This window comes from Mesocricetus auratus, unplaced genomic scaffold, assembly GCF_017639785.1.
Source record: "Mesocricetus auratus isolate SY011 unplaced genomic scaffold, BCM_Maur_2.0 Super-Scaffold_100024, whole genome shotgun sequence".
NCBI lineage: Eukaryota > Metazoa > Chordata > Mammalia > Rodentia > Cricetidae > Mesocricetus > Mesocricetus auratus.
In genome coordinates, this window is record NW_024429205.1 from 7,189,254 (window position 1) to 7,205,001 (window position 15,748).

At 44.6% G+C, this 15,748-nt stretch overlaps 1 protein-coding gene across 2 annotated transcripts in view; it reads right to left on the reverse strand.

Annotated features, from left to right (window-relative positions):
• The window catches only part of Nol10 (nucleolar protein 10), an 80,352-nt gene that overhangs the window by 11,625 nt on the left and 52,979 nt on the right, over positions 1-15,748 (reverse strand). For both annotated transcript variants that reach the window (XM_005084938.4, XM_005084937.4), the window contains 6 exons: positions 15,556-15,682; positions 12,488-12,567; positions 12,218-12,316; positions 10,835-10,924; positions 2,159-2,335; positions 1,423-1,670 (listed from right to left, as the gene is read on the reverse strand). In XM_005084938.4, coding sequence (XP_005084995.1) covers positions 1,423-1,670; positions 2,159-2,335; positions 10,835-10,924; positions 12,218-12,316; positions 12,488-12,567; positions 15,556-15,682 — 821 coding nt within the window. The remainder of the gene's footprint in view (positions 1-1,422; positions 1,671-2,158; positions 2,336-10,834; positions 10,925-12,217; positions 12,317-12,487; positions 12,568-15,555; positions 15,683-15,748) is intronic.

Consider the following 15,748-nt stretch of genomic DNA (forward strand, 5'->3'; position numbering starts at 1 on the left):
AACATGTTCTCTACTGAGCCATCTCTTCAACTCCTAAATACAAATTCTTATCCTGTTTGCTTTTTCCATTAATATCCAGCTCTAGCCCACAGGAAGAATGTTAGTAAGCTTAGTCACACTCCCACCCTAATTCAATGGTTACACTGAAAACAACCACTCCAGCTTCCTAGCGGTAGTTACCAGGGAAACGAGCTTTTCTGAGTAAACTTGAAGGGGTAACTGACAGACAGTGTCTGCATTGAAGCTGCACCCACTGAACACGGACTCTAACTCCTCTCTCGCATAGGCCCTGGAAGCCACCTCTCTCTTTGTCTCTCAAATTTGACTAATCTATTGTTCTTCTCATCTTTCCATTGAGTTGTAAAGGTCTTCAAATTTCTAGCAAATTTCTGAGTAGTTTTCCAATAATCAGGTAACTGAGATAGGGTAAACATGACCAAGCATCTTATGTGTGTTTGGTTTATTTGCCTATGTGTGTGTAAGTGCACATTCACATGTGTGCACATGTATGCAGAGGCTGGCAGCCAAAGCTGAGTACCTTCAGTCACTCTCTACTTTACTTTTGACTATTAATTAATTAGTTAATTAATTAATTTTGAGACAGGGTCTCTCCACATAGCCCTGGCTACTCTGGAACTTACTATGAGCCCAGGTTGGCCTTGAATTTGCAATCCTCCTGCCTCTGCATCTGCCACTACACCTGGCTTCCACTTTATCTTTTGTAAGACTTGATCTCTACTGAACTTGGTGTTTGCAGATCTGACCAAGGAGCAGTCTGCTCCCGGGCATGAATAACTGCATCCAGCTCTTTTGCATGGTGCTGGGAATCAAACTCAGGCCCTCACACCGGAACAGCAAACTTTAACCAACTGAGGAATTCCCCCAGCCCTTGACCTGGTTGTTAAAAATAATTTCTGGTCTGGCAGTGATGGCGTATGCCTTTAATTCCAGTACTTGGGAGGCAAAGGCAGGTGGATCTGTGAGTTCAAGGTCAGCTTGGTCTACAGAGCAAGTTCTTAGGACAGTCAGGACTGTTAAAATGTTCTCAAAACAAACTAATTAAACATTACTTTTTGTTAAGAGGCAAAAAAGGTATTGTCCCTATTGTTGCTGTCTGACCTCCAGGGCATGGAACAAGGCAAGTGACTATAGGTTGGGGAGCCCAATGGAAAGCACAGGGACCAGAGTGTGGCATTTGAAGGTTGAAAGTGCTCTAACATATATTAATCTATAAAAACGTCAAAGGCTGTTTAATAAGCAGCTGGGGCCCAGGGGGCTTTGGCGTAATCTTAGCAGAAGATCCCCTACCTCACATCCCCACACTGTCCTTTGGTACCCGTCACCGAGAGGGCAGGTACCATCTCTAGGGCCGTGTGCAAGGAGGGAGAGCGTGGCTGGCACAGCACAGCAGTCAATACTCACTTCATCAGTTTCTGTTTAGTGGCAGACTCTTTGAAGCTTCTGAACTCTTCTCCTGCTTTGATCTCATAGAACTGGGGCTTCAGGACGGTCTGCCGGTCCTCCCTCAGCTGCTCCTGCCGCTTCGCTCTCTCCTCCTGCTGCAGGAGTCTGCGCTGCTTCCTGACCTCTTCAACCCAGGCCTTCTCATCGTCTGAACTTTCCGAACTTTCCGCATCGCTGGGTTTTCCTTCCGGTTCTTCCTCTTCTTCCTGAAATTAAAACAGCAAGAAGAGCTAGTTCCCCCAGCCAAACATAGCTCATTAGAGATAGCAGCCCATCAGAGTACCTGATAGCTGTTCCATCGCACACCAGAAGAAAACTGCCTTTAATTAACAGATACACTCTAGGGTGAATGTCAAGCAATTAGCATGCAACTAATTACCTCTCATGTACAATCAAAGGCTTTGTAATTCACAGAAGCTGTATGTTAAAGAAGTAGTTATCACACAGTATCTGTCTCTGCGAAATGTCGTATGTTCTCTTTCATTTGAGGTTCTTAGATTTTATGTAAACACACAGAATCGTGTATGCACATATGACAAGAGAGTAGAGGTGGATGAGGAAGGGAAGGTGGAGGTGGACTTGTGTCCAAGTGTCCTTACGCAACACAGTACCACATACAGGACAGAACTAAAGGTCTTTAAGACGGGCAAACAACAATAAGCTGTCCCCAGCTAAGAGACAGGGCATGCTTTACATTCTTGGCTTGAAGCTCTTGCTGCTCCAAGAGTCTCAGCTGCTTCTTCCTCTTCTCACTGATCCTCGAGACAAGCGGGTTGAGAAGCCGGAACTCTTCACTCTCTTCATCCACCTGGAAGTCGGGGTTCTCAAACATAACTTTAAATCGGTCATCTGTGAGGATATTCGGGAGGCTCTGAAGGAGACACGGGACCAGTTTAAGTCAGTGGAATCTCATCAGAAGATGGCTTTACAACACTTCTCTATGATAAACCAACAAGTCACATAAGGCATAGACTAACATTGTAAAATGTCCAAAACTTCCTTAGAACTGGTTTCTAGAACTTCCTAGTTGATTCTAGGTTTTACTTCCCACCAACAAAACAAATTCTATTGGCATACTTAGCAGCTGATTGATAATTCCTGGTCATTACACATGATGATCTAAGATCTTTTGAGCTAATTTTCTGTTTAATAATTAGGAAAGAATTTTCTTCAATTGCTATTTCTAGTGCAAAACAAACACGAACAACCCAACATTTTTCAAGGAAATACATAAAACTTTAGGGTATGGGTTTTGAAGCACAGCTACCATATTAAACTAAACTAAGGAAGCTTTCCAACCTCATGCTTTACAACGGAAGGGTTAGCTGTTAGCATAGAAGTGTAGGGAGAGCTGGCAGTGGCAGTTTGCTGACTTCAACTCAGTTACCTAGAAGCTCGGACACTTCATTAGTTTTCTTCCTTGGACCATGACTTATCCTTAAAGGACACAGTAAATCACTACATAATAAAGCTTTGGCTGTTCAGATTCATTTGCATAGCTTAGAACTGACATTAAATTACTTTTCATTTGTACTTTTTTAAATAGCAAGCTCCCTAACATGTACAATAAACACATCTGCTCATGACACAGATGATGATTATTTCATGATCAGGGCCTGGAAGGCAGAGGAAAGCAGCCACCCAGGGACGATTATAAATCAGTGACAGCCTGGACCAGAGGGGACAGGCCAGCTTGCTTGTGATGGTTCTTGCTTTACAGAACAGACTTCGTTTCACTGGCTGATGCTCTACCTCTGAACTAAGTCCTGGATGCCACAGCTGTGCGGCAGAGCTACATAAAAACATGCCTAAGCATAAGACATGGGGCAGTATGGCCTGTTTACTACTTATATGAGACTCTGAATTGATAAGCCCTTAACTAAAATTTCAAGAGACACCAAGTTCAAAAGTCTTCCTTTAGTAAATACCATTTCTAAAACAGACCAAGGAAAGAAAGCTCTAGTTCCTGAGCCCATCTTCAAAGGGAAGAAAAACAAAACAATGTGTTTGCTACAAGGCACTATATGAAAAAACATTCAAAATGTATGATGTTCAGAATGAATGAAGGATGTTCAAATTTTTGAGGGATGTTCAGATGTATGAGGGATATGTAGATGTATGAGGGATATGTAGATTTATGAAGGATATGTAGATGTATGAAGGATGTTCAGATTTAAGAGGGATGTTCAGATGTTCGAAGGTAATCAGGAAAAGAAATTATTCCAATAGAAATATTTATGAATGTATCCTGGGGACTGAAAAGACAAACTGGTGTCAGCAAACAGAAATCTGAAGAGAGGGGCTGGATGGCTCAGCAGTTAAGATAACTGGCTACCGGGGCAGAGGTCTAAGTTCTTCTGTTCCCAGCATTCACACTCGGCGGCTCACAACCATCTGTAACTCTAGTTACAGAGGAGCCAACGTCTTCTGGCCTCTGTGGGTACTGCATGCACATGGTGAATATGTATCCTCAAGCCACACTCATACACACAATAGAAACATTTTTAATTTAAAAAAAAAAAGAAACATGAAGAGAGCATTTCAACTGACTGAGGAGTAGGGGATCCTATGACAACAGCAGACCAGCAACTTGAAAAAGGCATCTGAAAAAACAAAAATACTCTCACTACTCTATGACTGCTCTTCTGAAGGTCTGGGGGCGCCACTATTCAGAGAAAGAGGCAGGAAAGAAGGAAGACGGGATGATAAACCGAAGAGTGTGTTAGGGACTGCAGCGGACAAGGCAAACTGTGGCGAGAGTGGCAGCAGCGTGCTGCATAGCACAGAGCTAAGGAATAAACTGAAGCCCCAAGGAAGACTCAGAGGCATCCCAGGACCTGAGTGGGCAGACCGCAAGGAATGATGGCAACAGCTCTTAGCTGTCAAGCCTCAGTGGACAGTCTACTGGGAATGAAGAGTCTGGAGCCATCATTAGGCATCAGGATGAGAGGTGTGTACTAGAGCAAAGAGCAGGAAATGGTGTTCATTTAAGACTAAGTGTGACATAGACATCATCCACATTCCGAATGACACCATTAGGTGTCTTGGGAGCAATAACTCACACCAGGGCTTACTCAGAAGACAGGAGGAGGCTACCAGGTAAATTTTAAGAGTCACCTGTAAATGTGTGAAAGCTGATATTGGCGATCAACCAATGTTTCAAGTCAATGGCTATGTGCCCATTTTTAGGTTATAAAAAAAACAAGGAAGAAATTTAATACCTTGTTATATTTACCAAAGTTCTTATATTTAAAATAACAGACTGTTAAATAGAATATATTGCTGGTATTTTAAAGATTTACCTCCTTAATTTACAATAAACAAATTATCCTGCTTAAAGGTAAGCATGCTTTAGATGAATGATTATAAAATGAAAACTCCTTTGACCCAGCTGTAAAAGTATTTCCCCTAGGGAACACTTGTCTAATTGCGTGTTTTCACATCTGTCTTTAAGAAAAAAAAAAAGAATAAGATAAAAATGTTCTTGAAGTAGTTTACAAGTGTCTGGCTAGTGATCTACCTTATAAACACACACACACACACACACACACACACACACACACACACACACACACACACACGCATCAGGGTTTGGAAAACACACGAAAGCAGTGTTCAGCACTACCTCAGAGCTCACATTTGTAGATCTGAGAAAACACTGCTATTACCTTGTCCCAATATAGAAACATACAAGGAATCCCTGCTATCCCACCTCTAGCCCAAAGAAGAAGGTGGGGAGTCTAGCAGGGTGGGGAGCACTGGGAGGGAGGGAAAAGTGCAGTGACAGGAGAGGAACTGAGGTGGCGATGCTCTCCTAGCCTGCAGATGACAATGCTCAGGGTGCTGACACTAGGGCCTCCCTCCCCTGAGAGCTGCTGATGTGGGTCATCTCCCAAATACCTCAGCTTGTCCACATCTTTGCATTTTCCTGTAGCTCTCTAGTCCTCTACCCCAACTACGAACAACAAATAATCAAAAATGTAATTTTCCCCTAAGAGAATTCTCCCAACACTAAAGACCTAGGTTTCTAGGCTGAGTGACTCAGCAAGCAGCCAGCAACCCATCTGGGCCAGACTGCAGCCTGGAAGTGTACCCCGTATAGCACAGTGGCCCCGAGAGCATTGCTGGGATACTGCCTCTCCTATTTCAGGAGTAACCCGCCCCATCACTGACTTGGGAGCGCACAGGCCAATGCAGTGTGAGGCTGCTGTGAGAACCTGAGCTTTGGGTTTACCCTCATGAGCCCTTACTGGGCACTCACCCGGGACTGCAAAGTGTTCAGGTAGAAACTACATTCCTTCAGAAACCCAGAGTTCTTCTGATGTTTTTGTTCAGCGTAGAGGAGGACAAGAAACAGTACAGGGAGACCCTGAGATTTGAAGGTAATCAGCCCAGAGAGCCTTAGAAGTGAGTCAGTTCTTCAGGAATGCACAGACACATCTGCTCTGCAGCACACATCTTGTGCTAGAGAGCAAGGGACTGATAGGTCATAACAACACAGGACGGTTCCTAACTCCAGGGGAAATCAGTCATCCGAGGTAGCTCGGCTACCAACAGCATTTATATAGATACTCACTATAAACACTCAATTCTGCTTAACCAACATTACTAGCCAGCTTCAGTGGGAAGGAAACAGTCAGGAAGCAGCATGAAGGCAGCGGCAGGCAAGAGTTTTTTACAAAACAACAAGCACAAAGGTGGAACATGGGTCCCCACAGAGGCACAGAGGGCAGGAAGGGGAGGCGAGGAAAGATGAGGGTGAGGGCCAGCACGCCCAGCAGCCTACAGAAACATCTAGCTTAAGGGTTCATATTGCTGTGACTAAAAAGAATCACACAAATTTTAATTGGCAATTGAAAAAAAGCTGTAAATGGTAAAATTCTAATGTTAAAACTATCTAAGCCGGGCATTGGTAGCGCACGCCTTTAATCCCAGCACTGGGGAGGCAGAGGTAGGTGGATCTCTGTGAGTTCGAGGCCAGCCTGGTCTACAGAGCAAGTTCCAGGACAGCCTCCAAAACAATACAGAGAAACCCTGTCTCGAAAAACCAAACAAAACACCAAAACAAAAACAAAACAAAACAAAAAAAAACCCTATCTGATATAACCCAGTATGTTTGCACACAGTCATATTGCATCCCAAGAGCAATGAATTATCACTTTAATATAATGCTGCTTGTGCATATGGGAAGCTCAATTTGTGTTTGTTGAAAGGTAATCATAATCACAGCACCAAGTTCTAGAGCATCACATTGCACTGACCTACATATACTACACAGTAGGCCGCTTCCCAGTATGTGCTCAATCAACCGACTGTAGGGTAAGCAGCTTATTAGACTCGATTACATTATCAGTGGGAACAGTAACTGGGAACAGCTTTCACATCTGCTTCGTTAAGTTCCAGGAGCAGGCACGGCAGAGTTCTGTCAGGAGCTCACTCCTACTAACAGGTACAGGCAGGCTGATGGTCTGCAGTAACCTGAAACTCTTTCAAGCATTCTTTACTGATTGGGGGAGGGGGGCTCTTCCCTTAATTTGTGAGCAATTCGGTTTGAAGCTAAAACCACTAGATGACAAATTATATAACTTGTCTAAGAACAGAATTTCAGGAGACTACATACTATGTATTTCAAGAATAAAATCAGGACATTTTACTAGCAGAGCTTCCTTCCTAGAAGAATTTGGTGGTCAGTGATTTAGCTATAAAGATACAACTGTCTCTAAAGGCCAGGAAGAGAGGCGGCAGGTGACAGAAGAATGTAATAGTTTCTAAGCTTTGCCCTCTCTGAATGCAGCACAAACAGTAAAGCCCAACATTAGCCCTCAAGACAGAGTGTAAAGCACACACACACTGTTCTGGTTGTGAAGTACAGGATAGAAAATCTGTTCGGAGGGAACCCACAGTAAGTTAAAAAACGTCAGGCCTCTAACAATGGGATTACAATTTCAGTGACCTCTGAAATTACTCAACTGTGGTATCAGCATAAACTCCCACAAACTTTCTCTCTTCTGTGAATAAGAGCCAGGTTCATGACCGGGGCCACCATGGTGCTTCTTTCCATCCCCGCAGTGATGTGTCCCCATGGTCACCAGTTTACACAGCCCAGGAGCAGGGTGTGGCCATGCTGTCACTGGTATCCCAAGGATAAGCTCACTTCACAGAAGATGAAGATGCGAGGGAGGGAGGGAGGGAGGGAGGGAGGGGAGGGAGGGAGGGAGGGAGGGGAGGGGGAGGGAGGGGAGGGGAGGTACAGGGGAACAAAGAGCTGGGGTTGGAAAAGGGACACTGGCACTAGCTAGGACTTCAGATGCAATTGAGAAAACTGTGAGGCGAATGTCTCAAAACACATCAGAAAGCAGTTGTACTAGAAGGCAAATATCTCACTTGGAATGACATCAAATGGCTGGGATGGGGCTCAGTGGCACAGAGCTGGCCTGGCGCACATGAGACCCTAGGTTTAATCCTCGCCACTGCAGAAATGAATATGCTCTTGGAGACAGTTAATGATATTAACAGGGCCGAGGATGAAACTTTGGAAGCCACCTAAACTTAGACAAGCACGACAATTTGCTAGAACAAAGGAAAACAGTAGGTCCATACTGAAAGTGTGGGAAGAAAACAGGCAAACAGTAGGTCCATATTGAAAGTGTGGGAAGACAGCAAGTATTTTTCAAACTATTCAACAGTTATTATAAAGTAAGTAAAAAAATACACAGGCTTCAGTTTGCCTGTTTCTCTAGACCAGGAAGAGTTTCTGAAGTTCTGAAGAAAGCACTGGGGAGGAGCACTGCTGTGGTAATTCTTCCACTGGGAGCACTGTTGTGTGCCTGCGCCCAGCTTTCATAGTCATGTCTATCTTTCTGTACGACCCGCCTCCATCCAAGCTCAACAAAAGGAAGGAAGGAAGGGCTGAAGAGATGGCTCAGCTGGTTAAAAGTGTTCCTAGGACCTACATGAGGACCTGGGCATGGCGGTGTGTCACTGTAATTTTAGTACTGAGGAGGCAGAGACAAACAGATCCCTGGGGCTCACTGGCCTCTCGCCTAATCAATGATCCCTAGGCACCAGCAAGAGAATTTTTGTCTCAAAACTAGCGTGGACAGCCCCCGAGGAATGCACAAATGCATGAACACATACACAAAGACACAGAGTCTCCGAAAGGGGATGAGCGGACCTCTACCTCTGTCATCACAGCCCTGTGAGAAGGCTCTGCTGTATACCATGCTGCTCAAAACAGCACATCTGAATTTAGTCCAAGTACCCTGTAACACCACTGCGCCAAGGCTCTGAGCACAAAGTACACCCTAAGCACAGGCATCTATAGTCTAAATTAGCTCCAGTCTCTTCTTCCAGGAGCTTCAGACCAAGAAAGGACAATGGTGGCTTCACATGACCTGTAAATGACACTGTGAAGCTGAAAAAGTCATAGGCTCATCACCCCCAGGCTCAATCAACAAGATCAATGTGATACTCAGGGAGAACACCAGCAGAGCAAGAAGCCACACGTTTCCACCCTGTAACACACATGGTCATACACAGCAACAACATAAACATGTAAGTTTAAATGAGTAAACTTATGACATTGATCAGTACTGGTTCATGTAATAGAAACGGAAACATAAATCCATCTATGTATTTTGGGCGTCCTAAGATTTAAATAATTTACTTAAAGAATGCAATAGGCCAGGATAAAAGGCTGCCAGAAGAGGCTGAGGGAGAGGAGGCAGTAAAATGGAACAGTGAGTGTGAATTCCCACAGAAATCACAGGACTAAAGTGGCCGCACCTGTCCTTACACATTACAGGTGACGGTGAAGCTGAGGTAGCATTTAGTCACAACCAGTGCATAAGACAGCCGCAGGTAAGAGCCTGGGTTCTGAGGAAGGCAGAGAGGCCAGAATGCAGTGGGGCTCGTGCAGCTGAAGCTTGCACTCACTCAGCTGGCTGGAGCACAGAGAGAAAGAATAAGCAACCAGACTCAGGCCCTGTGTGCTCTCTCGGGGGCGTGCGCGCGCGTGTGCGTGTGTGTAGTATATAGCACACTGGTTTCCTGACTGTTTGCTGTCAGCGGGAGGGGGAACAGAACTTCAAGGACTCCAGAGTCATTAGGAATCTGGAAAAAGGGGGCACATGTCCCCACCTTGGGACAATACTAAGACTGTGCTTACTTTTGTATTTTCTGGCTGGTCCCTTGTCTACTGTCACCTCAGAAAAGGCAGACAGGTAGTAGCTACATGTCAGCACATATCTTCCCATAATGTCGTGTCAAAAACAAAAAGCAGCTACTTCTAAAATTAAAAAAAGCCTTGATCCAGAAAATCCTACAAAATCATGTAGATCGAGAAGTTCAAATTTTCATGTTCATTTTCAGACGCCCAGGCCATCAAGGGTGTGCATAGCTGAAAAGGTGTCACTTTAAAGAAGTCATGTGTGTCGTTCCACAACATAATGGAGTAATGAGGGGTACTGGGAACACAACGGCACTGGACACAGTTGGTGCTCCAAAAAGTGCTGGGTTCTGAGGTGATGCGGAGCACAGTGGTGCTGATGTGGAGTGTCTGTCACCGACCACACCGTGGGGCACAAGTGCACTACTGAGGTCCAGAGCTCAGGGGAGCTAAGCCCAACACCGGCTTCCCCTGCCCCATGCAGATGACCCTGACCATCAGGAGCAAACTGTTCCTCAGTCAGAAGAGGAGGCTGCACAGACGTAAGTGCAGTGAAAAATAATTGCAGGCAAGAGCCAGAGAGACAACGATAAAAGCCCAGTCAGAATAGAAAACAGCAACAGCTCTTTTTGTTTGTTTGTTTGGTTTTTTGTTTGTTTGGGGTTTTGTTTTGTTTTGTTTTTTTGGTTTTCCGAGACAGGGTTTCTCTGTATTGTTTTGGAGGCTGTCCTGGAACTTACTCGGTAGACCAGGCTTGGTCTCAAACTCACAGAGATCCACCTGCCTCTGTCTCTTGAGTGCTGGGATTAAAGGCGTGCGCCACCACCGCCCAGCCAGCAACAGCTCTTTAGAAACAAAAGGTTTAAGAAAACTGTAAAACAGAATATGTGAAAAACTAACATTCCCATCTTCTAGAACCAGGGTAACATTTCAGCATACACATGATGATCTCAACCATACATCATGTAACTTTAAGAGAACTAAGACAGGAGTCTGCCCAATACTAAGGCCTTCCTTGTATGAAAATTATAGGGAGCGGCTTTCAACTTGACATCCCCCCCCCCATTTTCCAAACTTCCCACACTAAGCACATTTTATCTCAAAAGCAAGGGTGGGGATACCCCAACGATAAAAAGATATACATTATTACCCATTAAATGCAAAGCAACTTACTGGTGTTTTGTCTTCCTTAGGACATCTTACCTTAACTTTCTTTTTCAGTGTGGACTTCTGTTTCTCCTCTTCCTCTTCAATTAATTTAAGAGCCAGTTCTTTGTTAACTTTGGGCAGTTTCTGGTAAAGAGGGAATACGATGCACTGAGACCCTGAGATAAACGCACTTAACACTAAGGACTAGCAGGCCTTTTAGTAGTCTAGGTTCACAAAGGACCGATCATTCCTATTTCTCACTTTATCATGCAGGAAAGAATGACAGGAGGACTAGCAGCAGGTGGGCCAAATGGCACGGAAGGAGTTGTGAGTGGGCCTGTTGCTGGGAGCGTGCTCTCTCCAGCTACTGGGAAGCTAGCCATAGGCAGCCTGGGACCCCTGGAATTGCAGTCACCTGCCCTACCCTCTGCCACAATTGTGGGAACCTCCGAAATGCTCATGGCACTGACTCTTGCTCCCTAAAGGGTGAATTATTAACGAAAATTCTAGATGGGAGCTTAAGGACTCTCAGATAAGCAATGGGCTACCCAATGCCCTCTTCCACATCATGTTCCATTTAATGTACTAAGTGAAATGCACTCTGGCAGACACACACCTCCTCCTGCTAAAACACATACCCATTATCTCTCTCTGCTATTATCAATTCTGAACAACTGTGGAAAATGGAACAAGAATTGAGGTAATCTCAGGAAAGTTACCAGTCTTTTTATTACTGAGAGTGTATGGATATCACACAGACATTTTAAAGCAATGTTCAGTTATAAATATTTTATCGCTCAGTGATTTGACTCAATGGATGGGATGTCAGAGAGCCAGGAAAGCAGGAACAGGCACACAGGAAGCTCCTCCCTGTCTGCTCATGGTTTGGCTGGAAACGCCCAATAGCAGTTCTCTGCCATGAGAACCGCAGGTGGCCCCAGCAGCGGTGGTGGACACCAGCCTGCATCCCCCTCTTAGGAGTCTGGGTCCTCCTCACATCTTTCTTGCGGCCAGGACCTAAAGTGGCAGGGCTTCCCGCAGTGAGCACCCTCCAATCCCCACCTCAGTGTTTCAGGGGCTCCAATGCCTGGTGGACAGTTATGTACACTAAATCCTCTCCAACACAACGGATGCCACGAATGAGAACCAAGCACACCAGGAGACCAAGACAAGTGGATTTCTAACATCTGTCAAACTGAAAATCTCAGGCGTCCTTAGTGTGCTAACAGGAGCTGCTGTAGATCATCCATCACCAGTGTGCCGGCCTTTGGTTAAGATCAAGTATGTATTGTTCCCCTAATACCTAGCCGCCCTCCCTCATGAGAAAGTACACCAAGAAAGCAAAAGGCGGGAACTAAAAGATGGAGAGCCATGGTCACAATGGCAGACTTCTTAACCATTTCCACTGGTGAGCTCAATGCTAACTAGAACCTTTACCTTTAACTGGACTCTCTGTGCGCGGGTTTCTTCTATCTTCTGCCGAATTTTATCCTTCCTATATTCTTCATAAGCAAATGGATTTACCATCAATTTCACCTTTTCAGAGCAAAAGAATAAAATGAATGCGAGTTAAGTTTAGAGATGTGTACACCACGAGTACTGTACTAGAGGAAGTGGGTCCCTTACAGAGCAGAAGTATGCTTTATGAAGGCAGAAGCAGGGCAGGAGCAGCTAAGGATGGCTGAAATGCCTGCAGCTCATACTTACCTTGTGGTAGAGTCTGATATCCATGAAGTATCCATGCATATATGCCCGGAGGAAAGGTGATCCAATGAGATGTGTGAGCCCTGCCAAAGTTCACCAGAGGAGGGTATGACTCCCTTCAATAAAATTTAAGTTTTTCTTCCTTCCTTCTTAACCTTTATTTTTATTTCACGTGTGTGGGTGTTTGCCTGCATGTATGTCTGTGCACCACATGCATGCAGTGCCTGTAGAGACCAGAAGAGGGTGTCGGATCCCCTGGGACTGGAATTACACAAAATTGTGAGCAGTCATGTGGGTGCTGGGAATTGCTTAACTACTGAACCATCTTTCCAGTCATTAAAGCTTAAGATTTTCTTTTCTTTTCTTTTCTTTTTTTTTTTTGGTTTTCCGAGACAGGGCTTCTCTGTATTGTTTTGGAGGCTGTCCTGGAACTCACTCTGTAGACCAGGCTGGTCTTGAACTCACAGAGATCCGTCTGCCTCTGCCTCCCGAGTGCTGGGATTAAAGGTATGCGCCATCAACACCCAGCTTAAGCTTAAGCTTTTCTTAGACACAATTTAATTACAATAAAGTTGAGTTTTGGCTGTCTTGTAACTCTCTCTGTAGACCAGGATGGCCTCCAACTCATACAGACCTACATGTCTCTGTCTCCTGAGTGCTGGAACTAAAGGCATGTGCCACTGTCAGGGCTAAAACAGTTTGATTTTGAAGCAGTATGTTGGAAACCAACAGTAAGTTGACCAGTATATGTTCTGTTAAGCAGGAATGGGGAAGGCCTGGTCTTCCCAAACCCAGCTGACAAAGTTAACTCATGTACACACGTACTCATGTACTCATGCACATTAAGACCTATGTTATTGGGCTGGGGGCTAGGGGCATAGGTCACACTTGTCTGGTATATAAAGGCTCTGAGGTCAACTTCAGCATCACAAACATCTATATCACTGACAGGCATAGTAACACAGGACTACAATACTCCAACACTGGTGTGTGTGTGTGTGTGTGTATGTGTGTATGTGTGTGTGTGTGTGTGTGTATGCAGGAGAGAGGCTACCACAGGAAGGTGAAGACTTTGGGCTGGCCAGCCTAGGCTACAGAGACAGATTGTTCAAAGGTCTATATTATTCACACAAAGTTTCAGCATGGACTAAGGAGCTCACTATCAGTCTTCGGGAGCCTTCTCTTATGTAGGCTTTTCCTAACAGATTAGGGTTAGGACAGGAATACAGGAGCTGTAAGAAAGAGAATCAGGCAAACCAACTGTCATGCACACCTGATGACCAGAATTCGACCATGGAACCAACATAAAAGTAGAAGGACAGAACCAACTTCATAAAGCTGTCCTCTGGCCGGGAGGTGGTGGCACACGCCTTAATCCCAGCACTCGGGAGGCAGAGGCAGATGGATCTCTGTGAGTTCAAGACCAGCCTGGTCTACAGAGTGAGTTCCAGGACAGCCTCTAAAGCCTCAGAGAAACTGTGTCTCAAAAAACCAAAAAAAAAAAAAAAAAAAAAAAAGCTGGCCTCTGGCCTCCACATGCACACTACAAAACACATCATGTGCGTGCACACACACACACAAGTGCAGTAATAAAACAACAAAAAATGTAGGGCAGGAACACATTAAGTGTACACACATTTAGCGAACACATATGAACTCTGCTATGTCACAGAACTTAGTACTTTAAAAACATGTTTTTATGAAGTGTGTATGTGTCTGTATATGTGTGAGCGCAGGTGCCTGTATAGTCCAGAAGAGGGTGTCAGATCTGCTGGAGCTTAAGTGACTGGTGGCTATGAGCTGCCTAAGGTAGGTGTGGGAACCCAACTTGGGTCCTCTGTAAGAGCAGTATGCGTTTGTAACTGCTGAGCCATTCTCTACCTCCTAGACATTATTTAGGTGCAAATACTCAGAGAGAGGAAAAAACAAACAAACAAACAAAAAAAGACCAAAAAAATAAAACATGGATGTTGTGACACAATGTATCTTCAAAAGAAACCATGTGTGAGGCATGAAACCCAGCTTCAGTAGAGTAGCAAGTCACTCCCTTTCTTTTCTTTCTTGGTGGTGCTGAAGACTGAGCCAAGAAGGGTCCTGTGCATGCTAGTCAAGCTCTCTACTGCTGAGACACAACTCTAGTCAGCCTTTTCCTTTTATTCTGAGATGAGGTCTCACTAGGTATCCCAGGAAGGCTTGGAATTTGTAACCCTCCAGTGACACGCTCCAAAATCTAAAAACCTTGATCCAAAAGAAATCTCTTAGCAAACTGATTAAGTCAGGTGTTCACTACAGTGATGGAAAGATGTGAATGTCTAGTTTAAAAATCCAGGTTCAATACCAGAAACACTGGAGTGTCACGTCAGTGCTCAGGACGTTCTGACCTTTGGAGCACTTCAGATTGCTGGCTGGAACGTTCAGTCTGCATGTCTACACAGCGGGTTCCAGGACAGCCAGGGCTACACAGCAAAACCCTGTCTCAATAAACAAAACAGAACCAACAAACAAAAAAGAGGCTTTTCTATTGGAAGGTTTGAATCCTAACTTTTTTTTCTTTTTGTTTTACGAGACAGGGTTTCTCTGTAGTGTTTTGGAGGCTGTCGGTCCAGCCTGGCCTCGAACTCACAGAGATCTGCCTGCCTCTGCCTCCCCAGTGCTGGGATTAAAGGCATGTGCCACCATCGCCCGCGCGTTGAATCCTAACTTTTAGATTAGGTTCTTTATGAGTAAATCTAAAAGACCCAAGAACCACCTGGTTACAGTCTGCGAGATTTCAAAGTTATTACCCTTCCATTTATCAAATTCTCAAAGTCTTGCTCTACTCTCAGGACAGGTCTTCAGTGTGCTAAAAGCAAGCCTCTTCCACTTACTGCTCAGTGTCAGCCAGTTGAACTTACCTAAGCCTTTTTTCTGAGCGGAGATTATAAATTTGGTCACTTAGAATATTTTTGATATTTGATTTGACAGAAATGGGACATTAGGAAAATCAGATAAAAATAGTTCAGTCAATTCTAATGTTTGAAACTCCTAAAATGGAAATAAGACAATTTCATAAATATTTTATCACATTTTACCTAAATTTTCAAGGTCTTTCTTGGTGACAAATTTGTAATCATCATACACCGTGCTCTCCGGATTCTCTTCTAATTCTTCTGTCAAGTTGTCCAGGAAGGAACACCACCTGGGAGCAGGACCCAAAACCTGGGGGGGCAGGATATATAACTAAAGGTCACTATGTCACCAACAACACCTTACTGCCAGGGTTCT